Source organism: Lissotriton vulgaris, chromosome 7, assembly GCF_964263255.1.
Source record: "Lissotriton vulgaris chromosome 7, aLisVul1.2, whole genome shotgun sequence".
Taxonomy (NCBI): domain Eukaryota; kingdom Metazoa; phylum Chordata; class Amphibia; order Caudata; family Salamandridae; genus Lissotriton; species Lissotriton vulgaris.
The window spans coordinates 1,334,479,667-1,334,497,304 of record NC_141695.1 but is presented as its reverse complement, the minus strand read 5'-3'; the positions used below and the strand labels follow the sequence as shown (position 1 = coordinate 1,334,497,304).

The 17,638-nt window shown below is 52.9% G+C and overlaps 1 protein-coding gene across 1 annotated transcript in view; it reads right to left on the bottom strand.

Annotated features, from left to right (window-relative positions):
- Positions 1-15,913, bottom strand: part of LOC147703641 (zinc-binding protein A33-like) — a 245,389-nt gene extending 229,476 nt beyond the window's left edge. The window contains exon 1 of the mRNA XM_086931978.1: positions 15,442-15,913. Coding sequence (XP_086788104.1) covers positions 15,442-15,876 — 435 coding nt within the window. The 5' untranslated portion in view covers positions 15,877-15,913. The remainder of the gene's footprint in view (positions 1-15,441) is intronic.
- Positions 15,914-17,638: the final 1,725 nt, after the last annotated feature.

The following is a 17,638-nucleotide window of genomic DNA, read 5'->3' as shown; positions in this document are numbered from 1 at the left end:
TTCTATAAGTTATGATATTGACTGACACTGAAGGTGAAACCTCTAATGAACCGTGACCACGTTATCTTCATAACGTTCACATATATTTTTGATTGGGTGATCGCAATTGGTGAACTTCGCCTTATTAATTGAGATTACCACAGCAGTACTTGTGACATCCCTGCTTGGGACAATCTTTATAACCAGTCCAAGATACGTATGACAGGTCATCTTATTCTCGGTGCCCCTGAACAAAGTACTCACCCTTTTGGCACTCATCAGTGGACCTTTTTCATCCGACATATTAAGCTTACAGCATCAATCTAATGACCTTTTGAAAATTTTCAAGTTACCTGCTTATTGCCCTGAAGCTCACTATCTGACCTAGGATTACGTGAACTGGTTGTGACATCCTATTGACTCATATATGAGTGATCACGAAACAACTTATCCTACAGGTTACTGAACCTATACATTATAAAAGCCCTGACGAAGTTCCCTTGGGACTGGGGAACGAAACGCATTGGCTGTGAGCCGGTGTTTTTACAAGAATTCAATAAAAAGAAGAATTTATGAAGTACTAATTTGTCACTTGTTCTGAATTCTATCAAGTGCACCTTCCTTTGGTTTGAGCAGAATAGGGTGTGTAAACATATTTTTCTTAAAAAAAGGTTGCCCTTCGAGGAGTTGATGAATCACTGAGATGTCAGTACAGTTAGGACATGGCCAAAGGAGCTGGAAAAGAATGACACACCTCGGGCCCATCTGACATGCGACAGATGCTTCAGTACTTCTAGTTGTGCTAGAGGCCTTGTCCTGTCTGAAAGTCGTTTGCTAGACTGTAATTATAAGTCCCCAATGTTTGTAAAAGACATTACTACAGGGAGTATAGCTGCATACCAGCCCAGCTGTTTAGATATGTATTTCATGGTTCTGGGTTTACTCACAGTCATGTATCTTGTTGTGGGATTCAATCAATCTAGTGCTTAGTACTTCAGCAGTGGTGACTATATATTAGAAGGACAAAGATTGCTCCATCTTTTGTATTTTTGTTCTTCTCCTTCTGCTGTGGCTGTCTTTTTGGCTTGGTTGTTACTACAATCCCCGAAAATTGCAGACATGCAGTCACTGGGAGTGCAGCACAGTGGGGACCGACCACCCTTATCATAAAATGCCTTCAGGGCCGTCCATGGAGTAGCATCCCCAGGAGAGGAGGTTGCCACTGGGGGGTAGAAAGTGGGGAAACAGCCAATGGAGCATGGGTGGGTGGGTGAAAAAACATTTAACCTCATCAATGCTGCAGATATTCTTCTGCGGTGCTGGGCCATAATAGAACTGGGTGTGGTCATGACGAGCTGAGCTCGTCATGAGCACACGAGCACCGCGCCTCATGACGAGCTGAGCTTGTCATGAGCATCGAAGGGGCTAAACTGCTCCCCACAACACATGCAGTAAAATGGCATCAGACATGTTGCAAACAGCATCTGGGTGGCTCAGACGACAGATGTAAGCAAAACACAGATATACCACAACCGGGCAGAGGCCAGGTTTTCGGAAGGGGTGTGGAAAACAGAAATACAGAAAGATGCACGCATTTTTTTTTTACCTACATAGCAGTGCAGCAAAGACGTGGCAGCAAATGCAAGGAGCGACATTGTTCAGAATAATTTAAAGAATATATTTGCTTGGGTTTTTTTCAAATATATTCTTTGATGGAATCTAACCAAGTCATTCCTTACACCCGCTACTACGTCTTTACTGGCACTGCTATGTCAACTAAGGGAGACTCTAACACAGATCCCCAGAGGATATGAAGCAGCAGTCAGAGCTGCCGACTCGGTAGCTGGGGATCTGTGTTTGAATCTCAGCATCGGCTCAACATCCTGTGATTTTGGGCAAATCACTTAATCTCCCAGTGCCCCTGGACAGTGCCTGGATACTCTCATGGGTAGGTGTGTTATATAAATCTGCTAATTTAATTTATATGAAACAAAATTAAAAAAACAAGCAGCAATCTTGGAGGGGTGGTGGAGGCGGGCAAGCAGTGTTGTGGGAGGGGTTAGGGGGTGGGGGGACAGCACAGGGAGATTAAGTGATGTCACAGCAAATGAAGCAGTAGTTTAATTTAAATTAAACAAAAGAAGAAGCAATCAACGACCTCAAACTAGTGGTGGAGTCGGGCACGCAGTGTTCTGGGAGGGGTGAGGAGGTGGGGGGACGGCACAGGGAGAATGACAGCATGGCAAATGAAGCGGCCATGAAGTTTTATGCACAAAGTAAACAACACAGAACATTTCACAAGAGCAGAGGCAGGCCAACAAAGAAAGAGTGCCCTCAAAGTATCCTAAATAACCTGAAGAGTTAGAGCACATGTAACAGGCAATCCTCATGGGAGGATACAAAAGACCAAAAGGAAGGATTACTAAGCATATTCACCAAGCAAAAGCCGGCATTTAAAAGGACAGTAAGAGGGACCAATGAAAAAGATGGGCGTTGCTTCAAGCCCATATTATACATACAGCATGTCTCGAAGACACAGTGTGCACGCGCTGCCTAGGTAAGACCTAAAAAACAGCCCAACCACTGAACTATCAGATCAGCCCTTCATGCACTGCCTAATTGCCCTAATGCCCATTCCAACCCTGTATATAATATGTTCACGTTAATGAGCTAACACTGGTCTGCAGGTTCAGATGCTTGCAGCGCGGGTACTGTAAGGACCTTAAACTGGTTGGGACTGTGTGTAGGTCGTACTAGTGAGTAGTGTTTGAAGCTTGCAATGACAAGTGCTGTGAAAAGCCACAACTAGAGTGCAGTATGAGAAGCCTACATAGTTGAGCCATGTTAGAGATCTACACTGGAGGTTAATATGTAAAGTTCCCATGGACAGGCACCTACACTGCTTGACAAGATTGAGAAGCTGGTATAGTGGGGCAGTGTGAGAAGCTAGCACCAGTGGGCAGTGTGGGAGGCTACTGTTGGTGGTGAAAAGCTGATAGTGGTGAAAAGTGAAAAGCGTATACTGCTGACAGTGTAAGCGGCTGCTAACAATGGGCCCTTATGCAAATCTGGCACTAGAGGGCACTGTGAAGTGTTGGCACTATGGGCAGTGTGGCAGTATGCTCTTGAGGTGCACTGCCAAAACTGATACTGGTGGCTAGTGTGAAGAACTGACTATATTGGGCAGCAGTACAAGTAGCATGCTCTGGTGGACAGTGTGAAAGGTCATCATTAGGAGAATGGTCCACTGGCTACAAGTAGCATAAACTCCCCTGCTGGTGAATGTGAAACAAATTCATGGTTGGGCAGTGTGAGAAACTGGTGCTTGTAGGCAGGCAGTTGAGCTCAGGTTGGTGGGTTTTTTGTCAGATGGGCACTGGTGTGCAGCTTAAGGAGCTTGCATTAGTAGACAGTGTCAGAAGCTTGTATTGGTGGTAAGTGTGAGAAGTGGCCCAGTGGTGGGCAGTATGAAGAGGTTGCAATGAAGGAAAGTGGCAAGAAATTGCCATTGTAGGCAAAATTAGAAGGCGGCACGAGAGGCCACAGCGAGAAGCTGGCACTGGTTAGCAGTGTGAGAAGCTTGCACTGAAGGGCAGACTGAGAGGCTGACACTGATGTGCTGTATAAGACTGGCACGAGTGGGTACATATGACCCATGTGTGACTCCATCGCTGAGTGGTACGACAGGCTTGAGGTGACTGGCCGTGGGAGAAGCTAACACTAATTGTAAGGTGGCTCACCATGTGAGAAGCTGAAACTAGTAGAACGTGTGAGGTGGCTGACCGTGTGAAAAGCTGAAACGAGGAGTTTAAAAATAAAATAAAAGTGAGGTAAAGTAAAAAATAAACAGGCATTGGTAAAGCCAACAAGTCTCGCCTGTGGAACTTATTGGCTTTGCCGATGGTTTTTAGCCACCTTGTACAGCAGTGCAAGGGGCCAGTAAATAAAAAAATAGGTGGTGTGGGTGGAGCAGGGGACGTGGATAAGGGGGAGCAATATGGAGGGGCTGGTGGGAGAAAGCAACACAGGGATTGGAGGTAACATGGAGGGCGGTTAGGGAGAAGAAGCAACAGACAAGAGGGAAGGAGGGTGTAGCGGTGGAGAAGCAACACGGAAGATGGAGATGGAGGGGAAAAGCAACAGGTGAGAGACAAGGAGGGCACTGGTGGGAGGAAGGAATACGAAGGAAAGTGCGGGGAGAAGAAGCAAGGGACTAGAGAGCAACAGGACACGAATAAGAAGCAGGCAAATGAGAGTGACAGGAAAATCAAACAATGGTGAGCAATGGGCGGGCTACAGGCCCCTGTTTCCTCTTGGTAATCCCAAAATGTGTCTTTCATAGTCACGGAGCTGCACTGTCTGGTATGCTTGAACAAAAAAGAAGCCAATAGTGATTGATGTGAGAAGATGGCATTGATGCGCAGTTTGACAAACAAGCACTGGTATATAGCCTGAGGAACTCAAACAGGTTACATCAATAAAAAGCAGGAACTGGTAGACAAAGTGGAGGGCTGGCTTTGGTAGGAAGAGTGAGGATCTAACACTAGTGGGCTGCGAGTATTTAGCTCTAGCGCACAGTGTGAAAACTAGCACTGCTGAACAGCGAGCTAAACTAACACCAATAGGCATTGTAAGAAGTTTGAATTACTATCAGTAGGCTTGATGTCCAGCACTTACCCCTTGATCAATGTGTGAAAACAGGGGAGGTGCCCCCTGTTCTGGACCAGTTGTCAAGAAAGAGCTCTAAGTAGGGCATTGTATGCAAAACCACATAGACAGGCATGAGCGCCTTATGCATCATCCATGTGCTTGGAATGCATGTTGCACGTAGGTAGGGAGTCAAGAAGCCCTGATAAAGACCGTTGATACACCAGTCGAAACATGTCGGCGGGAATCAGTGGATAGATTAATCACTGAAACTCATCAGCATATCCATGAGCAGATAACTTTTAATCATATCCAGGGTACCCATTTAATAAAGGATATTCCGAGGGTAAACCCTGAGGTATTTTAGTTCCCATCTGGTCCCCTGCTTTGGTCCAGGACCAATTTATCCAGAACTCCCACATCAGTTGAGTCTACCAGTGTAACGTATTTACCTACCCTGATGTGGTCAGGTCGCTAATCAAGAAGCATGCCACAGTAATTCGTGGGCGAGGCAACATTTCCATTTCTCTTTGGGATCCTCCAGGACCAGCACAGGGCGGTAGTAACACCCAGAGAGGATTCTTGGAGTACTTCACTCTTCTCACTTAAGCAGCTGCAGAGGAAGTAGTGTTCATTAGGAGGATGTGCTTAGGTGGTTTTCTTCGTTCTCGCTTTCGTTGAAGGTGAAAAGCTGGCATCGGTGGGCAAAGGAAGGAGCTTGCTGTGGTGGGTAGTTGAATCTGGCATTTGTCTTCGCTTTAAGAAGCTTACTGTAGTGGGCAATGTGAGAAGCCGACACCATTGTGCAATGTCAAAATGTGACACCCATGAGCAGTGTGAGTGTGAAAAGTTTTAGCTGATGTACTTCATTAGAAGCCTGCACTAGTGGCCAATGTGGGTACTGTGAAGGGTTAACATTAGTGGGCACTGAGAAAGCTGACACTGGTGGGCAGAAGGGAAACTGGCACTGGTGTGCAGTGTGAGGAACACGCGGCTGGGGAAGGTATGAGAAGCTTACACCTGTGACCAATGTAAACATATTCTAAAGATGCCAATGTCAAGAGGTTGCTTTAATGGGTAAGGGGGAGGCTGGCATTGGTGGGCAGTGTGAGAAACGGGCACTGGTGTGTATTGTGAGGAACATGCACCAGGGGCTGTGTGTGGACTTTGCTCTAGTGAGTATCATGAGGAGCGCTATTTGTGAGAACTTTGACCTTGATTAAGTAGTGGGCTGCCTCGTTGGTTATTATAAGAGGGCACAGGGAGAAGCTGCCACTGCTCGGTGCGGTGTGAGGAGGGCACTAGGTCAGGAAGTTGGCATTGGTCTGAAATGTGAGGCATCTTCGCAAAGCTGTGCAGTGCGATAAGCTGGCAGCGGGTATCTCGGTGAGTGGCTGGCATGGGAGGGAGTCAGTGGTGGCACTGTGAACGTCTGGAACTGGTGGGTGCATGGGCATCCGCAGAAATGTTTCCGGGGGGGCAACATTTTAACTTCATCACCATCCTCCGACATGATTGAGCACAAGTATTAAATACATTTAAAAACATCTAATAAGACAAAGAGCTTAAATAAGCAAAGAAATCCATAGGGGGAAGAGAAAAATCTTGTGAGGTGCCACATCAGACAACCTGGCAAGTAATAAAACGGAGGGAAAACTAAAAATGACCAGAAAAAAACAAAAACATTCTAAATCAGGTTGATGCGGTTCTAGAGCATGGGTACTCACAAACTTTCTCTCAGGGGCCAAATTTACCTTGTGGTTTGTGGCCGAGGGCTGCACTGGTGGGGGCGGGGTCAGGGAGGGAGGGGGTGGGGCTAAAGCAACAAAAAAACTATGACCATGAGGTTGAACACAGGTCCCTGCAGCGGATGCCTTCATCTTCTGAGCCACCAGACCCGGCATACACACAATTCTTTCTCTCTCTCTCTCTCTGTCTGTCTCTCTGTCTACCTCCCTCTCTCTGTCTCCTTCCCTCTCTCTCTGTCTCCCTCCCTCTCTCTATCTCTCTCTCTCTCTCCCTCCCTCTCCCTCTCTCTGTCTCCCTCTGTCTCACTCACTCTGTCTATCTCTCTCACCCTCCCTCTCTCTCACCCTCCCTCTCTCTCTCCCTCTCTCTCTCTCCCTCTCTCTCCCTCTGTCTCTCTCCCTCTCCCTCTCACTCCATCCCTCTCTCTGTCTCCCTCCCTCTCTCTCCCTCTCCCTCGCTATCCCTCTGTCTCTCTCCCTCTCTCCCTCTGTCTCTCTCCCTCTCTCTCTCTCTCCTCCCTCTCTCTCCCTCTGTCTCTCTCCCTCTCCCTCTCACTCCATCCCTCTCTCTGTCTCCCTCCCTCTCTCTCCCTCTCTATCCCTCTGTCTCTCTCCCTCTCTCTGTCTCCCTCTGTCTCACTCACTCTGTCTATCTCTCTCACCCTCCCTCTCTCTCTCCCTCTCTCTCTCTCCCTCTCTCCCTCTAACTCTCACTCCATCCCTCTCTCTGTCTCCCTCCCTCTCTCTCCCTCTCCCTCTCTATCCCTCTGTCTCTCTCCCTCTCTCCATCCCTCTCTCTCCCTCTCCCTCCCTCCGTCTTTCTCCCTCCCGATTTCTCCCTCCCTCTCTCTCCCTCCCTCCCTCTCTATCCCTCCCTCTCTACCCCTCCCTTTCCATCCCTCTCTATCCCTCCCTTTCTCTCCCTCCCTCTCTCTCCCTCCTTCTGTCTGTCTGTCTCCCTCCCTCTGTCTGTCTCCCTCCCTCTGTCTGTCGCCCTCCCTCTGTCTGTCTGTTGCCCTACCTCTGTCTGTCACCCTCCATCTGTCTGTCTCACTCCCTCTGTCTCCCTCCCTCTGTCTCCCTCCCTCTCTCTGTTTCACAGTCTCACTCCCTTTGACTCACTCCCTTTGTCTCACGCCCTCTGTCTGTCACCCTCTGTCTGTCTGTCGCCCTCTGTCTGTCTGTCACCCTCTGTCTCCCTCCCTCTGTCTCTCTCCTTGTCTCCCTCCCTCTGCCTCCCTCTCTCTGTCTCCCTCCCTCTGTATCCCTCCCTCTGTCTGTCTCCCTCTCTCTGTCTCCCGCCCTCTGTCTGTCGCCCTCTGTCTGTCGCCCTCTGTCTCCCTTCCTCTGTCTGTATCCCTCCCTCTGCCTCCCTTCCTCTGCCTCCCTCCCCCTGCCTCCCTCTATCTCCCTCCCTCTGTCTCCCTCCCTCTGTCTCCCTCCCTCTCTGTCTCCCTCCCTCTCTATCTCCCTATCTCTATGTCTCCCTCTCTCTATGTCTCCCTCTCTCTAGGTCTCCCTCTGCCTCCCTCTGGCTCCCTCCCTCTGTCTTCCTCTCTCTTTGTTTCCCTCTCTCGCTGTCTGTCTCCCTCCCTCTGTCTGTCTCCCTTCCTCTGTTTGTCTCTCCCTGTCTGTGTCCCTCCCTCTGTCGCCCCCTTCTTCTTTATGTTGCCCTGTCTCCCTCCATCTGTCTCCCTCCCCCCCCCTCTCTCTCTCTCTCCCTCTGTCCCCCGCCCTATCTGTCCCCTGCCCTATCTGTCTCCCTCTCTCTGTCTCCCTCCCTCAGTCTCCCTCCTTCTGTCTCCCTCCCTCTGCCTCCCTCCCTCTGTCTCCCTTGTGTGTCCCTCCCTCCCTGTCTCACTCCCTCTGTCTCCCTCCCTCTGTCTCCCTCCCTCTATCTCCCTCCCTCTGTTTCCCTCTCTCTGTCTCCCTCGTTCTGTCTTCATCGCTCTGTGTTTCCCTCTCTCTGTCTCCCTCCCTCTGTCTGTCTCCCTCCCTCTGTCTGTCTCTCTCCCGGTCTGTCTCCCTCCCTCTATCGTCCCCTTCCTCTGTTGCTCTCTGTCTCTCTCCCTCTGTCCCCAGCCCTATCTGTGCCCGCCCTATCTGTCTCCCCTCTGTCTGTCTGTCGCCCTCTGTCTGTCTGTCGCCCTCTGTCTCCCTCCCTTTGTCTCCCTGTCTCTCTCTCTGTCTCCCTCACTCTGTCTCCCTCCCTCTGCCTCCCTCTCTCTGTCTCCCTCCCTCTGTCTCCCTCCCTCTGTCTGTCTCCCTCTCTCTGTCTCCCGCCCTCTGTCTGTCGCCCTCTGTCTCCCTTCCTCTGTCTGTATCCCTCCCTCTGCCTCCCTTCCTCTGCCTCCCTCCCCCAGCCTCCCTCTATCTCCCTCCCTCTGTCTCCCTCCCTCTGTCTCCCTCCCTCTCTGTCTCCCTCCCTCTCTGTCTCCCTCCCTCTCTGTCTCCCTCCCTCTCTATTGCCCTCTCTCTATGTCTCCCTCTCTCTATGTCTCTCTCTCTCTAGGTCTCCCTCTGCCTCCCTCTGTCTCCCTCCCTCTGTCTTCCTCTCTCTTTGTTTCCCTCTTTCTCTGTCTGTCTCCCTCCCTCTGTCTGTCTCCCTTCCTCTGTTTGTCTCTGACTGTCTCCCTTTATCTGTCTCCCTGTCTGTGTCCCTCCCTCTGTCGCCCCCTTCTTCTTTATGTTGCCCTGTCTCCCTCCATCTGTCTCCCTCCCCCTCTCTCTCTCTCTCCCTCTGTCCCCCGCCCTATCTGTCCCCTGCCCTATCTGTCTCCCTCCCTCAGTCTCCCTCCCTTATCTCCCTCCTTCTGTCTCCCTCCCTCTGTCTCCCTCTTCCTCCCTCTGTCTCCCTTGTGTGTCCCTCCCTCCCTGTCTCACTCCCTCTGTCTCCCTCCCTCAGTCTCCCTCCCTCTATCTCCCTCCCTCTGTCACCCTCTCTCTGTCTCCCTCGTTCTATCTTCCTCTCTCTGTGTTTCCCTCTCTCTCTGTCTCCCTCCCTCTGTCTGTCTCTCTCCCAGTCTGTCTCCCTCCCTCTATCGTCCCCCTCCCTCTGTTGCGCTCTGTCTCTCTCCCTCTGTCCCCAGCCCTATCTGTCCCCCGCCCTATCTGTCTCCCTTTCTCTCTGTCTCCCTCTATCTGTCTCTGTCTCCATCCCACAGTCTCCCTCCCTCAGTCTCCGTCCCTCAGTCTCCATCCCTCAGTCTCCATCCCTCAGTCTCCCTCTCTCTCGGTCTCCCTCTCTCAGTCTCTCTCTCTCTCTCTGTCTCCCTCTCTTTCCCTCTCTCTCGGTCTCTCTACCTCTGTCTGTCTCCCACCCTGTATCTCCCTCTATCTGTCTCCCTGTCTGTCTCCCTCCCTATGTCGCCCCCTTCCCTCTGTTGCCCCCTTCCCTCTGTCTGTCTCCTTCTGTCTGTCGCCCTCTGTCTCCCTGCCTCGTTGTGGTTATCTATAATAATGTCCCCCCCTCGTCTCTTTCACTATCTTCTCTCGTCAATTATTTCTCACTCTTTCCTCTCCCCCTCTCTGTTTGTCTCTACTCCCCACTCCGTCTCTTATTTTTATTTTTGGCTCTGTCTCTCTCTTTTATCTCTCCTCTGCTCTTACGTCTCCCTTAGCCTCAACATGGAGGGTTAGTTACATTTTTCCACTACAACATTGCCAAAATCGAATTTTCATTTTTTTCCATTTTAAGTCATATTGGGGCATATTACCAAGCAATAGCGATAATTATCGCTATCGCTTGGTTAGAGACAAAAATTTACCGCTGAGCTGCGGTGATTTTTACCGCAAATAAACCTTGGTATTACCAAGGTTTAACGCAAATGCGATAAAAATCGCCGCAAAGCATGAATATCGCTGAAAAGTCAGCGATATTCATGCATTACCGAGCTAATGCTCTTAGCCATGTTATCCACCTCCCATTGGATAACATGGCTAAGAACTGCTCAGGGCAAGTGTTAGCTTTTGGAGATATTCGAGCTTAGCGCGAATATCTCCAAAAGTTGGTAATAGGAGATAGCGATGTTAGCGACTGTTTCCAGACGCTAACATCTTGGCACGCCCACTTTGCATGTCATTAGTGATAAATATCACTGACATGCAAAGCGGGGTCCAAGATGGTCGCTATCTCCTACTAGCTGTCGCTAACTGGTGTTAGGGACAGCTAGGTAATAGGGAGATCATTTTATCTCCGCTTTCTTGGCTTTTAAAGCCAAAAAAGCGGAGATAAACCCCCTTGATAATATGCCCCATTGTTCTTTAAATGTAGTTATTTCAGTCCTTAGTGTTTTTTCGGGAGTATTTCCACTCTTAGCTGTATTAGCACTCTCCCCATTGCACAAATTCATAACAATGAAACTTTCAATTTCAATCCAGTCTGTCACTTCACAGTTTTTAAACTAAGAATGTTGGCACTAACCCCGCTCCCCAAACGACGCCCCCACCCACGCCCCTTAGCTTTGTATCTGATTGTTGTGTTTTGCTGTGAGGGACTAAAGCTCACGGCCCCTGCTAATTGTGCTGCTTGAAAGCATCAGCAGCTACCCAAGAACTCAACGTCATCTCCTGAGGCCTGGGATGGGGGGAGATGCTTCATGCTGTGTCTCCTCTGCCGGCCCATTGTCATACTGCCCATGACAATGGAACGGCTGCCTCTGTGACCTGCTGGGACTCACACTCGGGCTGTACTGTAGCAGCCTTTCAGGTGTCGCCCCAGCAGGAAAGTCGGCCCAGGTATGTGGGCCCATCCTCTAGAACCGGGCCTGGATCCAGGGGGGGGCAAGCGCCCCCTGTTGCCCCCCTGCGGACGCCCATGGTTCGGTGGTGAAAGCGCCTCTCTTGTTAACCACAATCAATCAATCAGGAGTTTGGTAAAGCGCGACTACTCACCCGTAAGGGTCTCAAGGCGCTAGGGGTGGGGGGGGGGGGGGGTGCAGGTTCCATTCCATCAAGGAGGGGGTCTGTCGAAGAGCCAGGTTTTGAGGTTTCTTGCGAAGATGGGGAGCGATGTTGTCTGTCTGGGGTGGAGCGGAAGGGCGTTCCATGCTTTGGCCGCGAGGAAGGAGAAGGAGCGGCCTCCCGATCTGGTCTTTCTGGTGCGGGGGACCACGGCGTAGGAAAGCTGGGCTGATCGTAGGGTCCTTTGGGGTGCGTGGAATTTGAGTCGGCTGTTCAGGTATGCTGGTCCGGTGCCGTGGAGGGCCTTGTGTGCGTGGGTGAGCATCTTAAAGGTGATTCTCGCCTCGACGGGGAGCCAGTGGAGTGTGCGCAGGGGCTGGGAGATGTGGCAGTGTTTTGGCAGGTTGAGGACCAGTCTTGCGGCGGCGTTCTGGACCACACGAGCCTTCACCCTCCGATGTACCAGAGCGGGCACCAGGAGGCATGGCATGTGAATACCCTGGCCTAAATACCGTGTGGCAAAAATATTGTATCCTAATTATCATATGCATGACAATTCTGTCCTATTTTCTAACAATGTTCTGCCGTAGAACCCGGAAGCAGGCCTCAGAGGAGACACCCAGGTCTGTTGCTGTCAGGGGAAGGGGAGGCTTCGGCAATCGCCGACTTCATCAGCCCGCATGCCCTCCCCTCCGCTGACTACATCCTCCTGGGGGACATCAACTTCCACCTGGAGAACAACAACGACCGCAACATCATCACCCTGCTCGACAACCTCGCCAACCTCGGTCTCAAGCAGCTGGTGTCCACCCCCACCCACCTCGCCGGACACACACTCGACACCCTCTTCTCATCCAGCAAAGACATCGCCTTCAGCCACGCCACCGGACTCCACTGGACGGACCAAAGCTGTGTCCACTTCACCTTCAAAAGAACGACGATCCACCACCACCAGCAACAGGTTGCTCGAAGAAGCTGGAACAAGATCACAGCCGACCAGCTCGCCGCTTCCCTGAGCCAGCACCCTCCCGCCAGCTCAGCGAACCCCAGCCAGGCCGCCGACAACCTCACGAAGTGGATCAGCAACTGCGCGGACGAACTCGCCCCACTGAGGACCCCGCCCAGCAGACCCGGCAGCAAGAAGCCCCCATGGTTCACCGACGAACTCAAGAGCTCCAAGAAGAACTGCCGAGCCCTCGAGAAAGCCTGGAGAAGGGAACCAACACCAGACAACATGACCACCCTCAAGCTTGCCACCCGTAAGCACCACCAACTGATCCGCGCCACCAAGAAAACTGCATTCAAGGACCGGCTAGACAACAACGCACACAACTGCAAGGAACTCTTCAACATCGTGAAAGAGCTCTCCAACCCCAACGCCGGAAACAACGACATCACCCCATCGCAAGACCTCTGCAACTCCCTCGCCTCCTACTTCCACAACAAGATCGCGGACATACACAACAGCTTCAGCACTCAACTGACGCACGCCACGACCGAACCACCGCCCCCCACCACCACCCTCCGCGCCTGGACTCCGATCAGCACCGAAGACACCGTCCGCATGATGAACTCCATCCACTCCGGATCTCCAACCAACCCCTGCCCTCACCACGTCTTCAACAAGGCCGACGCTGTCACGCCGAACTCAGCGCCCTACTCAAGAAACCTACAGCGGACCCCACCGAACTCAAGAATTACCGCCCCATCTCGCTCCTCCCGTTTCCAGCCAAAGTCATCGAGAAGACCGTCAAAACACAGCTGGCCGCCTTCCTCGAGACAAATGGATCCCTCGACTCCTCACAGTCTGGCTTCCAAGCCAACCACAGCACCGAGACCGCCCTCATCGCTGCCACCGATGACATCCGAGCTCTGATGGACAACGGAGAAACAGCGGCCCTCATCCTCCTAGACCTCTCCGCGGCATTCGACACTGTCTGCCACCGCACCCTAGTGCAGCGCCTCAGCAACGTCGGAATCCAGGAGAAGGCACTGGAATGGATCATCTCCTTCCTCGACGGAAGAACACAGAGAGTCCGTCTACCACCATACAAGTCAGAGGCCACCGAAGTCATCTGCGGCGGCCCTCAAGGATCCTCGCTGAGCCCCACCCTCTTCAACGTCTACATGAGCCCCCTCGCGGCCATCGCACGCCAATACAACCGCAACATCATCTCCTACGCTGACGACACCCAGCTGATCCTCTCCCTGACCAACGACCCCGCCGCCGCCAGAGCCAACCTTCACGAAGGGATGAAAGAGGTAGCCGAATAGATGAAGAACAGCTGCCTGAAACTGAACTCAGACAAGACGGAAGTCCTCATCCTGGGCTCCTCGCCCTCCACCTGGGACGACTCCTGGTGGCCCCCCGCCCTGGGCACCGCACCCAAACCGACAGACCACGCATGCAACCTGGGCTTCATCCTGGACTCCTCCCTCTCCATGACCAGACAAGTCAACGCCGTCTCTGCGTCCTGTTTTAACATCCTGCGCATGCTACGGAAGATCTTCCGGTGGATCCCCACCGAGACCAGGAAGACGGTCACCCAGGCCCTCGTCACCAGCTGACTGGACTACGGCAACGCCCTCTACGCCGGAACCACCGCCAAGCTCCAGAAGAGACTCCAGCGGATCCAGAACGCCTCAGCCAGACTCATCCTCGACATCCCCCGACGCAGCCACATCTCCGGACATCTGAGAGACCTGCACTGGCTCCCGGTCAACAAGAGAATCACCTTCCGTCTCCTCACCCACGCACACAAAGCCCTACACGACCAAGGCCCGAGCTACCTCAACAACCGCCTCAACTTCTACGCTCCCAAACGCCACCTCCGATCGACCAACCACGCCCTCGCCGCCGTCCCCCGCATCCGAAGAGCGACAACAGGAGGAAGGTCCTTCTCCTACCTGGCCGCCAAGACCTGGAACTCCCTCCCTCCCGACCTGCGCCTGACCCAAGACCACCTCTCCTTCAGGAAGAAGCTCAAGACCTGGCTGTTCGAGCAGTAGCAGCACCCCTCCCCCCCCCCCCCCCCCCCCCCTAACGCCTTGAGACCCTCCGGGTAAGTAGTGCGCTCTACAAATGTCTTTGATTGATTGATTGAATCCATTCTAGCTCACTCTCTTCAAACATCACATTTGACATTCAGTCGTTTTCATAGACTTTTCACTTCTCGTGTAACCCCTTTCCTTCACTCCTGGGCTTATTCCCTTCATCCTCTGCTCTCCCCGCCTCTGCTCCCTGCCTCTCTTCCTTCCACCGCCACAGCGCCACTGCGCCACCCCTTCCACCCCCACCGCGTGCTCGGCCAACCACCCCCTCCTTCACCTCCCTCGCCCCCCCCTCCCCTCCCTCCCAACACCCTCCCCTCACTTCCCCTCTCAGCTTCCTCCTTCTCCCTGCTGTGTGTTCCTCCACACTGCCTCGCCCCGCCTCCGCCTCTTAAAGCGCCCCTTCCTTCACTCCAGCTGCGCCCGGCTCTACGCTGGGGCACCACTCTCGCAGCAGGCGTACAGATAGACTGAGCTCATGTTATGTGACATGCATGTTGCAGACAGACCACAGGATCCAAGCAGCTTGCTCACTGAGACAATTCGCTGGGATCAGATCCCGAGGCCGCAGTTTGCACACAGACTTCAGCAGCTGCACTCGCCCAATAGGGTGTCTCGCTAACAAAAACCGCGCACCTGAACGCTGCTCTTTAATGTCAGCAGCAGGTGCATGAACCCACTGAGTTGCACCATCTGGATTCTAAGATACGGTCTGCTGGATGCACGTGTGTTTGCACTAAACATCCAGAGCAATTTTGCTGGGACACGAATAAATGCCCGCAACGGACGCATCAACCTTCTGAGCTAAAGAGGTGCATACTTTCAGGTTATGTGCATTTATATGCAGCAGGTGTGATAAGCCCTCAATATATTAAACTTGATATCACACATGTCACCTATGTGCTGCATACAGATCTCTCCGCAGAAGGTGCGCGCATTTACTCCATTAACTTTTATTTTGATTGGGACCTATGAAGTATAGGTATCTGACAGATCTCAGCAGCAGATGCAGCTACCCACTGAGCTACCCATCTTACTGTACACTACGAGTGCCTTGCTAGCTTGGCGCATCTGCTTGGCAGGGGTATTGTAAAAACCCACTGAGCTCTCCTACCTTGTAGGCGCTCACCGCCTCCTGGATGGGCATAAAGCGGTGCCCCTGGTGCTGGGCGGCGTCCCGGCACACCAGGCAGGCCAGGCGCCCGTCGTCCCGGCAGAAGAGGCGCAGGGTCTCGCTGTGCTCGGGGCAGCGGTCCCTTGCCCCGCCCTCGGGCCCCCGGACGTCCCCCAGCAGGCTGCGCTCCAGCAGGTGGCTCAGCACCCTGTTGGGGGTGCAGCGGCGCTCCGGGAACACCTCGCGGCACTTGGGGCAGGAGATGAGGGCGCTGGGGTGGTCCCAGACCCGGTCAATGCACGCGCGGCAGAAGTTGTGCCCGCAGCCCAGGATCACCGGCTCTCTGAAGAGCTCCAGGCAGATGGAGCAGGTGAGCTCCTCGGACAGGTCGGTGCCCGGCCGGGGCACTGAGCCCGCCGATGCCGCCGATGCCATGGGCTCCGCTGCCACCCACCCCTGGATGCCACTGGTGCCCATTGACATGCCTAGGACTTGGATCCCTGAGCAGTGTTTACAGGGTGAGCGTAGGAGGGGGGACGAGAGGGGCGGGGGGCCTCTCCCAACGGGAGGAGGAGGGTGGATTGCAAGACCCACGCCTCCCATTGGCTTAGCCCAGGGAGAAGGAGGGGGTGCTGGGGTGCAGAGGAGGAGGGTGAGGCGCTGAGGGCTGAACAGCTCCCACCCCCTCCTCCGTGTCGCCGGGCTTTGAGCTTTTCAGGCATGGCCGGAGCTAGGCATGGGCAGTGTGGGCAGCTGCCCAATGCCCCGTAGACAGCCCTCCAACGTGGGCCCCGCACCAGTGCGACAGTCAGACCACTGCATGAAAGGTGACACCTTGCAAGTGCACAACCTTAGGAAGCCCCCTCCCCTGGCCTCACTGCTTTGGTGAGGCAAGGGGCGGGAGCGGGTCCCCATTCACAGTTTCAAACTCAGGTTTGTCCAGCAATTAGGCCTCCACCCCCAACCCATGCAGAGGCACAATGGGATGTCTATTGCCCTGCTGTTGTTAGCTCCTTGGCAGTATGGAGATAAGCATCCCTCACATCTTCAGCCCTTGATGAGCTGTTGAGAGGTGCTTGAAAGTGGCTGAGATGGAGGGAATGGGTCAAGTCTATTCAAATTAGAAGGGTCTCGCACTTTCCCTTTCTGCCCAGGGCCCCAAAATCCTACAACCGCCTCTATTTTCATGAGAATTGTCCTTACTGTATTACTTTTACTTCACAAGACCAAGTGTGCAAAGACCCCAGACACTGGGGTGGTAACAAAACGGCAGAGCAAAAAAAGGGCTGCAAATTAAGTGTGCCTTGAGAGATGGGGAGGCAGAGAACTTACTACCATTTGAAGGGCCGTTATAACTATGACTCAGACTTTTAAAAACACAGAATTCAGACCCAAAGGCATTGGCTGAAAGCTTTGCGGCATATTACGCGAATCAATATGCCCCGAAGGAATGCCTCCCGGCAGATGTGGTGGACAAATTTATTGCGGACCTGCCGCCACGCGCGGTGACGGATGAGGTACGTGAGCGCCTAGAGCTCCCGTTATCGGCGGAAGAGTTCGGACAGGCCCTGGGTGAACTTAACACCGGAGAGGCTCCAGGACCCAATGGGTTTCTGAGTGAGTTTTACAAGAAGTACCATTTACAATTAGGCACGCATTATAGGGTGGTGCTAAAAGAGGCGCAGGAGAGCGTCTGCCTCCCTGCAGACTGGAGACATGCTGAAGTGGTGGTGTTCCAGAAGCCAGGTCGACCCCCAGAACTACATGCTTCATATAGGCCCATATCGCTATTGAATGTCGAGGCCAAGATTCTAGCCAAGACGTTGGCTAATCGTCTACAGCCCCTTATCGCGGAGCTTGTCCACCCGGATCAGGCGGGTTGATGCCCCACAGAGCAACTAGGCACAATATTCGCAGGGCCCATGTCGCATGGGTGGCGGTGCGCCACACAGGGGTACAGACGGCACTGCTTTTGGTGGATATCGACAGGGCCTTCGACTCCCTAAATTGGGTCTACCTGTTTGCGTTACTGCCACAGCTTAACTTAGGGCCTCGCTTCCTGTCCTACGTGTGAGAAGTTGGCCTGGTATATGATGTTCACTATTCTAGTGAGCACCTTGCACCAGTCCAAACAACCCTTATGGTGATGGTTGTAAACTCAACCTTATAGACCAGCTATCCTGGGGTTGCATGGACA